This window comes from Phacochoerus africanus, chromosome 9 (assembly GCF_016906955.1).
Source record: "Phacochoerus africanus isolate WHEZ1 chromosome 9, ROS_Pafr_v1, whole genome shotgun sequence".
Lineage (NCBI taxonomy): Eukaryota > Metazoa > Chordata > Mammalia > Artiodactyla > Suidae > Phacochoerus > Phacochoerus africanus.
The window spans coordinates 101175651-101189030 of record NC_062552.1 but is presented as its reverse complement, the minus strand read 5'-3'; the positions used below and the strand labels follow the sequence as shown (position 1 = coordinate 101189030).

The 13380-nt window shown below is 55.1% G+C and overlaps 1 protein-coding gene across 3 annotated transcripts in view; it reads right to left on the bottom strand.

Annotated features, from left to right (window-relative positions):
* JDP2 (Jun dimerization protein 2) overlaps window positions 1-13148 on the bottom strand; it is a 42618-nt gene extending 29470 nt beyond the window's left edge. The window contains exons 1-2 of one of the 3 annotated variants that reach the window (XM_047795335.1): window positions 12999-13148; window positions 1820-2043 (exon numbers count right to left, since the gene is read on the bottom strand). In XM_047795335.1, coding sequence (XP_047651291.1) covers window positions 1820-2020 — 201 coding nt within the window. In that variant the 5' untranslated portion in view covers window positions 2021-2043; window positions 12999-13148. Of the gene's footprint in view, window positions 1-1819; window positions 2044-11813; window positions 12043-12217; window positions 12281-12998 lie in introns of those variants that run through there. The other 2 variants (XM_047795336.1, XM_047795334.1) reach the window with 2 other exon arrangements.
* Between the last annotated feature and the right edge of the window lie 232 nt (window positions 13149-13380).

Sequence of the window (13380 nt, the reverse complement as noted above, 5' to 3'; positions counted from 1 at the left end):
GAAGAATATAGTTACCGGCAGCCCTCATCTTGCAATCAAGCCTTTAGCGGGCGCCTAACCCAGGTGCGGGCAGCACGCGTGTCTACGGGAGGGCCCGGGCAGTGCAAGGTACATGAAGGCAGCTGGTGGCCACCAAAGCACCACCTGACAGTGTGAGCAAAGCAAAATCAAGACTAGCAGGGAGGGGTGGGGGGCCTGCAGGAGACTGCAGAGAGGAAAGAAGGGAAGTGGGTCCCTTCACTTCCAGGTAGCCGTGGCCCTGCCAGCACGGGGTATGGTGTGGCCAGATCTTCCCATTTTGTAAGGAAAGATTAAAATCCAAATTTTCAAGTGAAATGTTGGTTCAAGCTTCTTTTAAACACTGCACAGGCCAAACAAAACACATCCAAGAGCCACATCCAGCCCGCCAACAGCCCAGGTGCTACCCCCAGCCCAGCCCCCAGCAGCCCTTCTGTGCAATTTTTATGGTGCTTATGGGGAGAAGGGCAGAGGCGGAGCGACGTAACTGCCCACGCTCCCCTGCCGGTACCCAGACACCGCTCTCCCCTCAAAGTCCCTCTCTCTCTGGAATGTCCAGCCTTGCGAGCTCCATCCTACTGGCCCCCCTCTGGCTGCACCTTCGCCTGTGAACACGCCCTGCACCTGATTCTCAGCTGCCTCCCCCCAGCCCTCCCGGCCCAGCCACCTCTCCAGCTCCCAATGTCCATCTGCCCCTTCTCCCCTCCAGGTGGGCAGCTATATTGTCCCACCTCTGAAGAAACAGCCCTGCTGGGGACCTTACTGGGGCAGGCCTTTGGACCAATCGCCAGCCCTGGGGAAGTGACTGGGGAGGGAGGGCGTGCCTAGCCCTGAGGCTCGCCCACACACTGGGACTTTGCACTGGGACTTCTGCGTCTCACCAGTCCCCAGGGAAAAGCAACTCTTCTACAAGCAAGGCCCTTGAGAGCTGAAGCTGCTGCAAGCGACCCTCGGGGGGGCATGCCCCACGTGTGGGTCCTCTGCAAACATCAGCTCAGGCAGATGATGCTGGGTGACAGAGACCAGGCCCAGCTCTGGTGGCGGCTTGGGAAGGGAGCCCACGCCCTGAGAAGGGAGCCCTCCTCCAAGTTCCTGCTTTCAGCTCTGGCCTGAAAAAAATTTTTTTTTTCATTTTACAGCCACACCCACGGCATATGGAAGTTCCCAGGCTAGGGGTCAAATCAGAGCAGCAGCTGCCAGCCTACACCACAGCCACAGCAATGCCAGATCTGAGCCACACCACAGCTCGTGGCAACGCTGGATCCTTAACCCACTGAGTGAGGCCAGGGATCGAACCCACCTCCTCATGGATATCAGTCAGGTTCTTAACCCATTGAGCCACAACGGGAACTCCGGCCTGAAATTTTTAAAGATAACCCAATATTAGCATCGCCTTATATACTTTCAAAGCACATGCATATTTCCATCATCTTCCTGATCCTTCCAACACCCCGAAGAGATGGCCAAATATGATTACTCAATATTTTTATTACTAATGACTCTCCCCTTGCCCCTGAAGAACCAGAGACAGATTCGGTGTGCCCAGAGCTTCTCCAACATTAACAAGACCAGGCATTTCCCAGGTGGCTTGTTAAAATGCAGATTCTGATTCAGAAGGTCTGGGGTGGGGCCCCAGATTCTGCATTTCCAACAAACCACCTGGTGACATGGATGTGCCTGGTCCTCAGACCCCATGTTAAACAACATCCCTTAGGTGACGCAGCAGTTTAGGGCTGGACCTGGGCCACTCACCCAGAAATCCTAGCCCTGGGCTCTGCCTGGGGGATCAAGGCTTGCTCACCTCACTCTTCACGGGCTGGGGCCTCTTGCCCAGTTTCACCTCCAGGAAGTGCAAAGGGGCAATCATGGCCCCAATGTTGCGGATGTCGGCGTATTTCAGCTCCTCCGTGGTCAGAGCCGAGCTGGGGAGTCCAGTCAGGGGGCCGAGCCCTGGCAGAGAGCCCGCAGTCACGGAAGGGTCCGGGATCTGCCCAGGCATCATAGCAGGAGGAGCGGCCGTCCAGCCTGGAGTGGACAGGAGAAGAGCAGGTCAGGCACAGTCAGCCACGTGGGAGATTCCAGGAAGAGCTTAAGTCCCTGTGTCTTGCCAGGACCTCACCCCTTCTTTCCCCAATGTCCCCTAAACCGTTTCCCCACCTTAAGTTGCTCTTCCTGCCCTGAGGTCCATTTTGTTATCGAGAGAAACCGGATCCATTAATTCACGCCAAGGTTATTCTTGGCACCTGGGCAATGCTTCACCAACCATAGGCCACGTGGAGTCAGCATTTGCTGTGCTTGGCGCTGCGGGAATCCTCCATCAGCCCCCATAAGATTGGGTCAGAGCCCATGACATGGAGGAAGAAGCTGAGGCTGAGGAAGAGAACTCACTCTAGCCTGCACACGGTTAAAACTGGAGGAGCTGGATTTAGACTGCCACACGCCGCCTCTGAAGAGAACAGATCAGAATGGAGGCATCTCGAGCACCTTTGCACCTGTTTAAGAGGCAGCTATTTCCAGGCTGGCGCGGTGCCTCCCCTCCAATCACACATCCCGTTCTGCAGACTCGTTAAGACACTCTGAGTACGAGATGAAGCAAATCTAAGTTAAAAGGGAGTGTGTGTGTGTGTGTGTGTGTGTGTGTGTGTGCGCGCGCACATGCATCTGGCATTTGTGAGCAAGAGACTGAAGCAAAGGAGATGGAATTAACTAGCATGTGCTTCCCCGGCGAAGCCCAGTACCAGGAAAGTCCTCCACGGGCTCTTCACTCTCAAAGCAAACATATATTCTAGCTCTGCCAGACCCAGAAGGCTTGCAGAGAAAGACAGATTCGGGCATGAAAGCAAGACATAAATTAGACAGGTCAGTACCAAGGGAATTCTTATTTCTTCCTCCTTTTTGCTGGGGAAAGCTCATAGGTAAAAGAAAGATCACTTCAAGGCACAAATGGTAGAGGAGGAAGCTTGTCCACCAATAAAGCCAGACTTTCTGGTCACTTACAGGGACTCTACCCATCCATCCATCCATCCATCCATCCATCCAACCGTCAGTCACCTACTATGAGCCAGGAGGCCTTGACAGTACAATGGAGATAGGTGCACACAGCCTTGGCTTCTAAGCAGCCTTGTTAGGTAGTATTTAAATACAAAGCTGCTTCTGGATTCTCATCCTGTAAAGAAAATCATTTCTCCCCGCTTTGCACCTCTCCACACAGGGTCATAAAATCAAAACCTCATCTGTCTCGGAAATCCTGGGGGAGAAGCTGTGGCCTATCTATCTTCGTTCCCTCTTCCCGTAGAGAGGGGAGTATTTGGTGAGTCAGGGGAGATGGGACGCCCACTGGACCACGCTCCTCTGCTGGGCAGTTAATGAACTCATGTGGCCACGCTGTCTTGGGTTCTCGGCCTCCTCCAAGAGTGGCCCTGGAGGGTGACCCACACCCTCTGCCCCCAGGAGGGTCTTCACGTGTAGGTTTCAAGACAGGGGCATATTAGCAAGCCACCGTCTCCATTTCAGTTTTACACTAATTGATTGATTGATTGTCTTTTTAGGGAGGCATCCGCAGCATATGGAGGTTCCCAGGCTAGGGGTCAAATAGAAGCTGTAGCCGCTGACCGATGTCACAGCCACAGCAACGCCGGATCTGAGCCACATCTGTGACCTACACCACAGCTCACAGCAATGCTGGATCCTTAACCCACTGAGCGAGGCCAGGGATTGAACCTGCGTCCCCATGGATGCTAGTCAGATTTGTTTCTGCTGAGCTACAACGGGAACTCCCTGATTTACTTTTAAAGGTGAAACCTCGTTCCCTATCCAATCCTGTGTTTCTTTCTCAACTGGTTCTGCTCCCTGAAAGGAAAAGCATGTGAGGGATTTGTATCCTTAGCCCACAAAGACGTCCATTGAACATAAATTTCATTACAGAAAGGCACTTCTGAGTGGACAGCGGACCTGCTGTTTCATCCTCAGCCCCAGCTGCAACTGCCATGAAGCCATCAGCACATAGCTCCCCACCTTGCACCCAAGTTTTCATTTGTCCCCTAGACTCTTTCATCAGGGCTCTACCTGCTCTGCCTCCCATACCTGGCCCCTCATTCCCTCCCTCTTACCCCATATCCTCCCTCCCCTTCCTTAGCACCCACTGTCCCCTGGACCATCTCAGAAAAGGATCTGAGACTCATTCACATCAAGATATAATCGTAGAGCTGGAGGAGGCCCTGGGCTCATCTAAACCACATCCTCATTTTGTACATGAGGAAACTGAAGCTCAGAGAGGTTAAATGACTTGCCCAAGGTCACACAGCTAGAGAGGGGCAGAGCTGGGCTCCTGGTCTTTGGCTTTTAGAACCAAAGCTTTCTCACCCCACCCTTTTTAGTCTCCCCTCCTGTGATCAAAGAAATGTTAATGCAGAAGGAATGACCTTCTGATAGTGGATTTTCAGAGATGACCCCCCCCCCCAGTAGGGGGGATCATTCTCTTACATAGAGGACCCTTTACTCTGCCTCCCATGGGGATCCAGGTTTGGGAAGTTTCCTGAATAACTGTGTGGCAGGCTAGGTGGGAGTCCAGACATAGAAGAAATGGCCTCTGGGACTTCCTCTATGTGGTTGGCCAGTGTGCTGTGACTCTCCCTAAGCCTGAACTGGACTGGATCCAGGGTCGGCGATATAGTCACCCCCTCCACCGTCCGGAGCCAGGCTGCCACACCAGGGACGTGGTGGCTGAGCTGCATGTCTCTCCGGGCCTCCTCCCGGGAGAACAAGAAAGGGGCCAGTGTAAGGGCTCGCTCCTGTGTGGCCGGTGACGCCTGGGTCCGGCCATGTGGATATTTGGCAGGCAGAGGGGGGTGATTTCAGGCTACCTGAGCCAAACGAACAAGGGAAACTCACATCTTCTTCTCAGAAGAGGAAAAAAAAACCCTACAAAACCCCCTCTTCTAGACCTGAGCTGATGCTACAAGGAGTCAGCACCCCCAGCAAGGATGTTTAACTGAGCTCGTGAAAGCGGACAGGAGACGGGAGGCTTGCAAAGGGTCCTCCGCCTGGCGCTTCAGCTGGACACAAACCCTCACAGGGGCAGGAGGCTCCTCCATGCCACACCTGAGGTAGGAGGCAAAGCAAAAATATGGTGCAAAATCCCCTCCTGGGCCAGAAGCCCCAGAACCTCCCTGGACTGGCAGGACCCATTCATATGTGGCAAAATGTGCCACGTGGCCACTGAGCAGGTGGAAGGGTAATGTCAAGGGGCTAGCAAGCCATGGCTGTTTGCTGCCCCATGAGACCCCAGAGCCTGGCATCATTTCTGGCACCGAAAGGATAATCAACAAGTGCTTGTCGACTGAATAAAGGAACGAATGAATGAGTGATGAATTCGTGGCAGAGCCAAACATTCCGTGAGGAGGGTAAGGATCTGTCTCTGCAAGTTTATGTGTTTGTTAGCCACCTCCAGATGTTCACTCCCACAGGAGACCCCAAGAAGATGCCTCCAGAGGCTTCTGGATGCTTCCCCATCTAAACCATCTCGGGAGATGGAAGCCAGAACCCACTCTGTTCCAGGAATGATAGGCTCTGCTTGCGGCTTCTGTTTATTTTCATACAGATGGTATAAATGAGACACTAACAAATGATCCCAAAATATAATGAATTCCCTGCTACTGTGGGAACCGTCCTCCGGCAAAGGGAGCACCCCCCCGCCCCCGAGAAGTAGCGGCCCGTGCGTGGCTGCCATTCCTGCCCCCCACCCCACTCACATGAACCCATCCCACTGACAAGCCTCACTCAGGGGATCAGGCATCAGGCTTTTCTTCGCAGAAGCAGAAAATCCCCCTCTCCTTCCTCCCCCCTCAAGGGCGCCCCTAACTGCTCAGACGCAAACCACAAAGTCCTTAACACATGCCATTCCTAGGAGACAACCACAACAGCTGACATTCACCATAAAGAAGTCATCCTAAACGGCTGTGGGGCGGGGGCGGAAGACGGAGGAGCTGGAGCAGCTGCCTTTCCTAACTGGATGCCCATTAACTGGAAAGGGCCGGCTGCCCAGCCAGGGCTGAGAGGCAACTTTGGCGATGTGAAGAATAAAACAATTGAGGTGATTTAGGGATCTATAAGGGGGGGGGGGGGCGGTGGCAGAAAACCAATAAGGGCCAGGAGGAATTTACCCACTTCAGGGAAGACACAGGAAAGATGACAAGGGGTGAAGTCATCCCCTGAACGGGCCGTTTCCATACGGAAACAATTTGGTAGGCAAAGGAGAACTACACACTGAGAGCTTTAAGGGAAGAACCCGGAGTTTTTTCCCTTCAGGGCCCAGAGGTCCATAAGGAGGATAAACACCTTCCGTGTCTCCATTAGCAACCGGGACGCAGAAATAGCGCGTGAGGACTATACACGGGCAGAAGACCCGTGTTGGCAAACACCGTCTGTGCCTCAAAAGACAGGCCTAGAATCCAAAAAGACTTTGGCAATGCAGGCCACTGACCAGGAACAGCTTGGAAACTAGCCAAGGAAGAAAGACTCAGATCCAAGATGAGACTGACAAGCAAGGCATGAAGAAGACAGAAAGTTCTGCCGGTCACAGTGGACCCGAAGCTACTGTTGAGTCTGAGATTTGGGGTGGTTTGCTGCAGCTTCCTAAAATCCAGCTTGAAAGAAGCAGGGACTAGGTGGATCCAAGGGAAAAGAAGCTAAAAAAAAAGATCTGATAGCTGTTTCTCTCTATCCTGACCTCCTCGGGGACTCACAGGCACATAGTTTGGGGTGCTGCTTTGTACCAGTGCAAGAAAAGCCACGAAACACTTCATATCCAGAAAAATGGGCCCTACTGGGAATCATTTCAGCCAAAAGAAAAAAGGATAGACGTAACTTAAATTTTTTCCTCTTATTTTCTTCTCTTGTTTACTGCATGTACACTTGCAGGATATTATAATATTTTTAAATGGGTATATCTGCAAATAAATAATAGTCTTGCTTTGATGGGTCAAACTCTTCAAAGTCTATTCTCATTAGAAAGGGCCCAACGGGAGTTCTCGCTGTGGCACAATGGAAAGGAATCCGACTAGGAACCATGAGGTTGCAGGTTCAAATCCCTAGCCTCGCTCAGTGGGGTTAAGGATCTGGTGTTGCTGCGAGCTGTAGGGTAGGTCGCAGACACAGCTCGGATCTGGCATTGTTGTGGCTCTGGCGTAGGCTGGCAGCTATAGCTCCGATTGGACCCCTAGGCTGGGAACCTCCATATGCTGCGGGTGCAGTCCTAAAAAGACCAAAAAAAAAAAAAAAAAGACCCAATAATTGCCATCATCATCTAAAATGGCAAAGATAGATATTGAAAAAAAGAAAAGACAGGTTGAGAGAAAGTTAGGATCTGCATCATGAACTTTCTGTCCATAGAAACAAAAATTTAAGGGAGGCTCTAAAATCCTTGGGTCTCTCTGAGAAGGTCAGCTCCCCTCCAGGCAGACAGCTGGCCTGGGCTGGCATCAGGAGCCAGGAATGGGCAAATGAGTGTGGATGGCCTAAGGCTGCAAGGCGCGGTGCTAAAAGTGGAGGTGAGTGAGGACAGGTCAAGGAGCAAAGACGCTCATAGGGTCAGGTCCCAGGAGCACTTGGGGCGCTGGAAGTCAAGAGCGAGTAGCTAGTAACTGGATCAGCAAGAGCCGGTGGGCGGTCTCGGGAGCTGGAGCCTGGGAAGATCCGAGGAGGAAGAGGCAGAGGGCAGAAGTCCACGGCAGGGGTTGGAGGGCAGAAGGGCCAGAAAGGTGCCGGCCCAGTCATCACAGAGCACAGTCCTAACGATCCTGCATCCTGGAGAATTAAACACCAAACCTGTTCTTGGAGCTAAGGAATCGCTGGGGAGAACCTCGCTCCTGGAATCTGAAAGGATATAGGTCAACTAGCTCCGAAAGACAAGGAGATTCGGGAGGCAAGGAGCAAAAGCAGAAAGCTCGAAGATGGAGAACAGGGGCGAGCAGCCAAAGGTGGTCTCCGATGGCTGTCTCGTTTGCAGACAGGAGAGCGAGGCAGGTTAAAAAGGAAAACTCCGTGGAGCCAGATCAGCTGCGTGTGAATCCTGCCTCTGCCCCGAACCAGCTGCATGACCTTGGGCAAGTCCCCTATCCTCTCTGTGCCTCACTTTGCACAGCTGCAAAATGGCAACACTAACATTATTTGCCCTGTAAGGCTGAGAAGAGGATTAAATGAGTTAATACCCAAAAAGCACCTGGAAGAGCCCCTGCACCTGGAGAGTGTGACATCACTGTAGCTTCAGGGGCCTTCCTTCTTGGCACGGTTGCCAGTTCCCATCTAACACGGAGCTCCCTTCCCTGCGACCATGAAGAGGATTCCCTCTGTCCAGAGGAGTCTCTGCTCTCCCACTTTCCAGCTCTAAACTGCAAGGAAGCAGGACTATCCTGCATGCACACAGTCACTGCAGAACAGAAACAACGGATGCCAGATCAGGACTTGGTACCCAGGCGCAGAAATGAGGCCCAGCACCTGCCCTTTGCCTCCATTTCTCCTAAGCATTCCTCCATCTCCCAGGCCAGAATGTAGCTGCACAGGTCACCACCACGGGGCACTCCCAGCTGGCTGGGTTTCCACGCCTGCCTCCAGAAGCAGCAGCCAGCATCTTCTGTGTCCTTTGGTCCTCTGTATCCCCGCACTGCTCAAAAGGGGTCACTCCTCAGCGCTTCATAAGAAAATGAGGGGTGGTGGGTGTCAGGAAAGCCACTGACACAGCATGCATGATCCCCATATAGCCATCCCAGCCAGAGAAGAATCTGGAACCTCTCCCCAGGAAAGGTCCTTCCCTGGAGACCGGGAAATCTTTTGACAAGTTCTGCCTGTAAGCAGGTCTTGCTCCCCTGCCTCGTGTGAGCGCTTAATAAATACACCGTAAGTCATTTCTGCCAAGTTCCTTGTCCTGAGCAGCCAGAAGAAGCTGGGAAGGAACTGCCACTGGGCTGGCCTCCTGGCCTTTCTTCCCTCCTTGCCACATCTCTGCTCCTCAATGCTCAGTGTTCACGGTCTGAACAAAACAGACATAACAGATGGCGTGTGACAATCCTTTGGTCCTTTTTTCTCAAAAAAAAAAAAACCACCACTGGCCAGCTAGAGCTTTGGAAATGGAGCTCCACAAATGGAATCCCATGAGCTGCTGCAAGAAAATAGACGAAAAAGACCCAGGAGAGTGGGCTCTGGCCGGGCCTCCCACAGCCAGCAATGCGTGTAAAGAAACACAGGCTGAAAATCCAACTCTGAATGGCTAAGGCATTTGTCTCTGCTGAGCTTCGAGAGGCCAAACCACACACACGCACAAGAGCGCGTGTACACACACACACACACACACACACACCCATGGAGCTTGGCAGCCCGTAAGTTCCAGAGCTGGTAACACAAGCCATGGAACCGACTGCCAAGACAAGCAACAGAACGAGCCAGGCCCAGTTTCATTGGCCACCATACGCTGCATATGGCCCAGGACGCAGCCAAAACAGTGTTCTCACCCTCCTCAAAGGCATAGGAGACCCTCTGTTTTCAAACACACCTCCACAGAGCCTTAATTAAAGGAAAATGGAAAAATAATGTGCCTGCTGCTCTCCCCCTGCCTATATAGGTATGCACACACACACACACACACACACACATCACCATGCACACTCACTCTATTTTTTTCTTCCTCCCATTTCGCTTTCCAGCATAATTCATTCACATGGAAAAAAAAAAAAAAAAAAAAGCCAACTGCATCCTGCAGCAGAAAGGCAGAAAAGAATGTAGCTTGCCCTCAGCCCTGGCTCTGATTTGCTCAAGTTGAGCTGGGGCTGAATGAATACAGAGCAGGCCAACCTGGAGTCTGCCCTGGCCTCTCTCTTCCAGAGTGGAGCTGGAAACGGAGACACTTGTGCGAGAGACAGGCCAGTGCAACACCAGCCGCCCCACAACAAATAAGGCCTGGAAAGCTTAGCCCTTCTCAGGGTTCTGCCAAGGGTTCTGCAGGCTGGAAAAGATGCCCACACATCCTGCAAACAGGTGGGGGAGCAAGAACAGACGTCGGAGGCTAGGCAAAAGCCAGGCGGTGAGTGAGGGGAGAGTTCTCGGTCCATTTCCTTCCTCGGGGGACACTGGTACCACTTAACACATCTCCTTGGAGGTGGCCGCAACCAACCCAGGAGAAAAGTCAGAAGCATCCTTGCCTTCCAGCTGCCCTTTGAATCTCAGAGCACCCAGCTCTTCAGGAAGATTCTGGAGCTGCCTGCAGCTCTGAACCAAAGCCAAAGGAGAGGGGAACAGAAGAGTCTTTGAGAAATCCGCCCTCCCTCTTTTCAACAAGGCAAAAACCTTAACCAGCCAGAGGCACGGGAATAGATCTTGCTTCTTTTCCTTGGTCGTCAGATTTATATAAAATCAGAGCCATGCTCACACCTGATACCTGGTTAAACTCTCCCCTAGAAACCTGGAAAGGAAGATAAGGCATCCATCCAAACTGCAGCCAGATTGGCTGGAAAGATGAAAGCAATGGGAGGTGTTTTTAAAAACCCTCAGGGAAAGGAGGTTGGGGGGGAAGGGAGATGACAGGAGAACGCAGTTCACTGAAAGGCCTTAAAAGACAAGCAGGCACCCAATCATGGTTCAAAGCTTCAGTTTCTCACGCTCCTCAAACTAAAGACCCTGAGGAGAGTCTAGGGAGATTTAAACCTGGCAACACACATCCATGCACTCTGCAAGCCCTTTTTTAAGAGGCAGATCTGAGCACAGCTGCCCTGAGCACCTGTGGTCAGGCCGCAGCCGGATGCCCTGGATGCCACGAGTGGGGGGGAGGGGAGCAGCACACTGGGTCAGGGTCGGGGGCAACCTTGACTGGAGCTGACCCAAGGGGTCAGTGGAGGTCCTCTCCCTCGCCAGCTGCAGGGATGGCCCGTCCATCCCTGCAGAAGAGGAAAGGCCTCCCTTGTCCTCCCTACCCCACGCCAGTCAAAACCTGGGTCTGCAACCCTAGAGCCAGGGGTCCAGGCGTGTAAGGCCCCACCTCTGAGGTTGCTTTGAAGGGAGGGGCAGAAGAGAGCCTTCTACACTGGGCTGGGCCGAGAGGAGGGGCTGGTTACCTAGGGGAGCCGGCTTGCCTCCTTATGTAACCTGGCTGGGGAGCTGGGGAGCCCAAAGGGGACCCAGGCCGCCCTTTGACCCCCTCCCCCAGGCTAGAACCCCAGAGCAACGGCCCGAGAGAAGCCCTCTTCATTGTACCGAGAGCCCCAACCCTTCTCAGTGCCCTCCTCCGGGTCCGCAGGGAACCCTGCTTCCTCCCTGCGAGGGGGGTGGGGCGGGAACGACTTGCCAGCAGGTCGCTGTCATCCCTCCACCACCAGCACCCTGCACCTCCCTGGGCTTTCATCCTCCGTCTCCACCCTATGGCTCGTCGGCCCGGGCAGTTTTCTCCCTACTCACCCGCCTTCCCCGCCGCGCGAAGAGAGCACCTCCCTGCAAACGGACGGGGGAGGAGAGCGCGGGAGGGAGACCTGGGGAGCGCCCTGGCTGCCCGGGGAGCGGACGGAGCCTCCCGTCCTAGGGCGGGAACCAAAGGAAAGCCACCGGATCGCGGGCGCTTGGCGGGAGGGGCCCGGCTATAGCGCCCCCCGCCGGGACAGCGCGGGGTCCCGGGGTTGCGGGAGCCTCCCCGCGGGGCGCGGGTTCCGGGGCCCCGCGCGCTCAGCCCGCTCGGGGGCGATCGTCCCAGGTGCCCGCGGCCGGCGCGCCCCACCCTGCCCGGTCCGGCGCCCCCCGGCGCGCGCCCTCGCACCCACCGTGCAGAAGCCGCGGGCGGAGGCGGCGCCCCCAGGGCCGGGGCCCGGCTGCAGGCGCCGTGCCCGCTCAGCGCCGCTGCCGCCCGGCTGCCGAGCTCCGCCCGGTGCCCAGGCCTGTCCCGGCCCGGGAGCCGCCGCGGCGCCAGCCCCGCCGCCGCTGCAGCGTCCGCCGCCGCCAGCGCCCCCCGTCGCGGCCGCCGAGCGTCCCTCCCGCAGGCTGTGGCGGGCGGCGGGACGGGTTGCATCAGCCCCGGCTATATAGCGGCCCCTGGGCGGCGGGGAGGGGTCGGGAATGCGGAACCGGCCGAGCTGCCAACTCCAGACGTCAGAGGGGGACGGAGAGGAAGGGAAGGAGGGGACAGGGGAGGAGGGGGGTGTGGATCCGGCGCTTCGCACCCACTGACCTTCACCTCCCCCGCCGCCTTTCGCGCCCTCCTCCTCGCGCTCCTCTCCCGGCGGGGGCGGCCCCGGCCCCGCAGCGCCGGCCCGGGTTCCATCGCTGCCCCCGGTTCTCCCAGCCCGCGGTGCAGGAGCGCGCGAGAAAGCAGGACGCGGCGGGCGGTTATGTAAGAGCATCTCCAGCGCACAGCCGCCCGGCTTCCACCCAGAAACACGGGTCCGGCCGAGAGGAGTGAGAAGGCGGCGCGGGACAAGTGGAAAAGCCCCTTGAAGCAGATGTTGCCTGTGTGGAACTATCCTCCTTAGTCCTTAGCTCTTTTTCCCAAACCGAGAGAGAGACAGAGAGACAGAGACAGAGAGACAGAGCGACAGAGAGACAGAGAAGAGAAGAGAAAGGAGAATTTCAACACACTTTTTCATCCTTGGACACTTCAGCACTGAGTGAGGAAATGATCTCGCAAGCCTGTTTCATTTTTCTGTGCAGAAGGATGAACAGAGGATTAAGACGTTTGGGTACCTCCACCCCCTACCCACTAGCCCACCAGGCCATCACAGCTGCGCTTAAGCTCTAGGGTGGCTCAGGGCAAGAGACCTGCCGTCCTCCTTGGGCTGCAGCCCCAGCCGCGGCTTTCCAGGTGGTTCTCACAGTTTGACCCCTGTGCTGTGTGTCCCGCTCCAGCAGCCTTCTTTCTGCTCAGGACACTCCCCTGAGCAGCCCCAGCCCTCAGCCCAAGCCAAATGGCCTTCTTCCCCATTTACAACTTCCACTGCCAATTCAGCTCCTACCTTTCGTCCTCCTACATTGGGAGATGGTTGGGGATGACTCCAGAGGAAATGTGTCCTCCTCGGTGCCTTCAGTATGTAAAGGCACAGGCACACGGAGCCCTCAAGCACACATGTGGCATCCGAGACTTGGCACTGAGCGATGCATGTCTTCCCTCCAGACCCCCTGGGTGCTCAGCCACCCCCTGCCTTTCTGCCTCAGCCACAGGGGAGTGACTGTGTTTATATTCAGCCTCCTTCAGCCTCCCTTTCGCAGTGATGTCAGATCATCACCCATAGAAGAAAGGAAGTGAAAGAAAAAGTTCATGCCTTCTTGGAGTGCAGATGCTCAGAGCGAGAGCAACAAGTCTTGAGATAGATGCGGCAAGGGAGCAGAGGCCAGGGA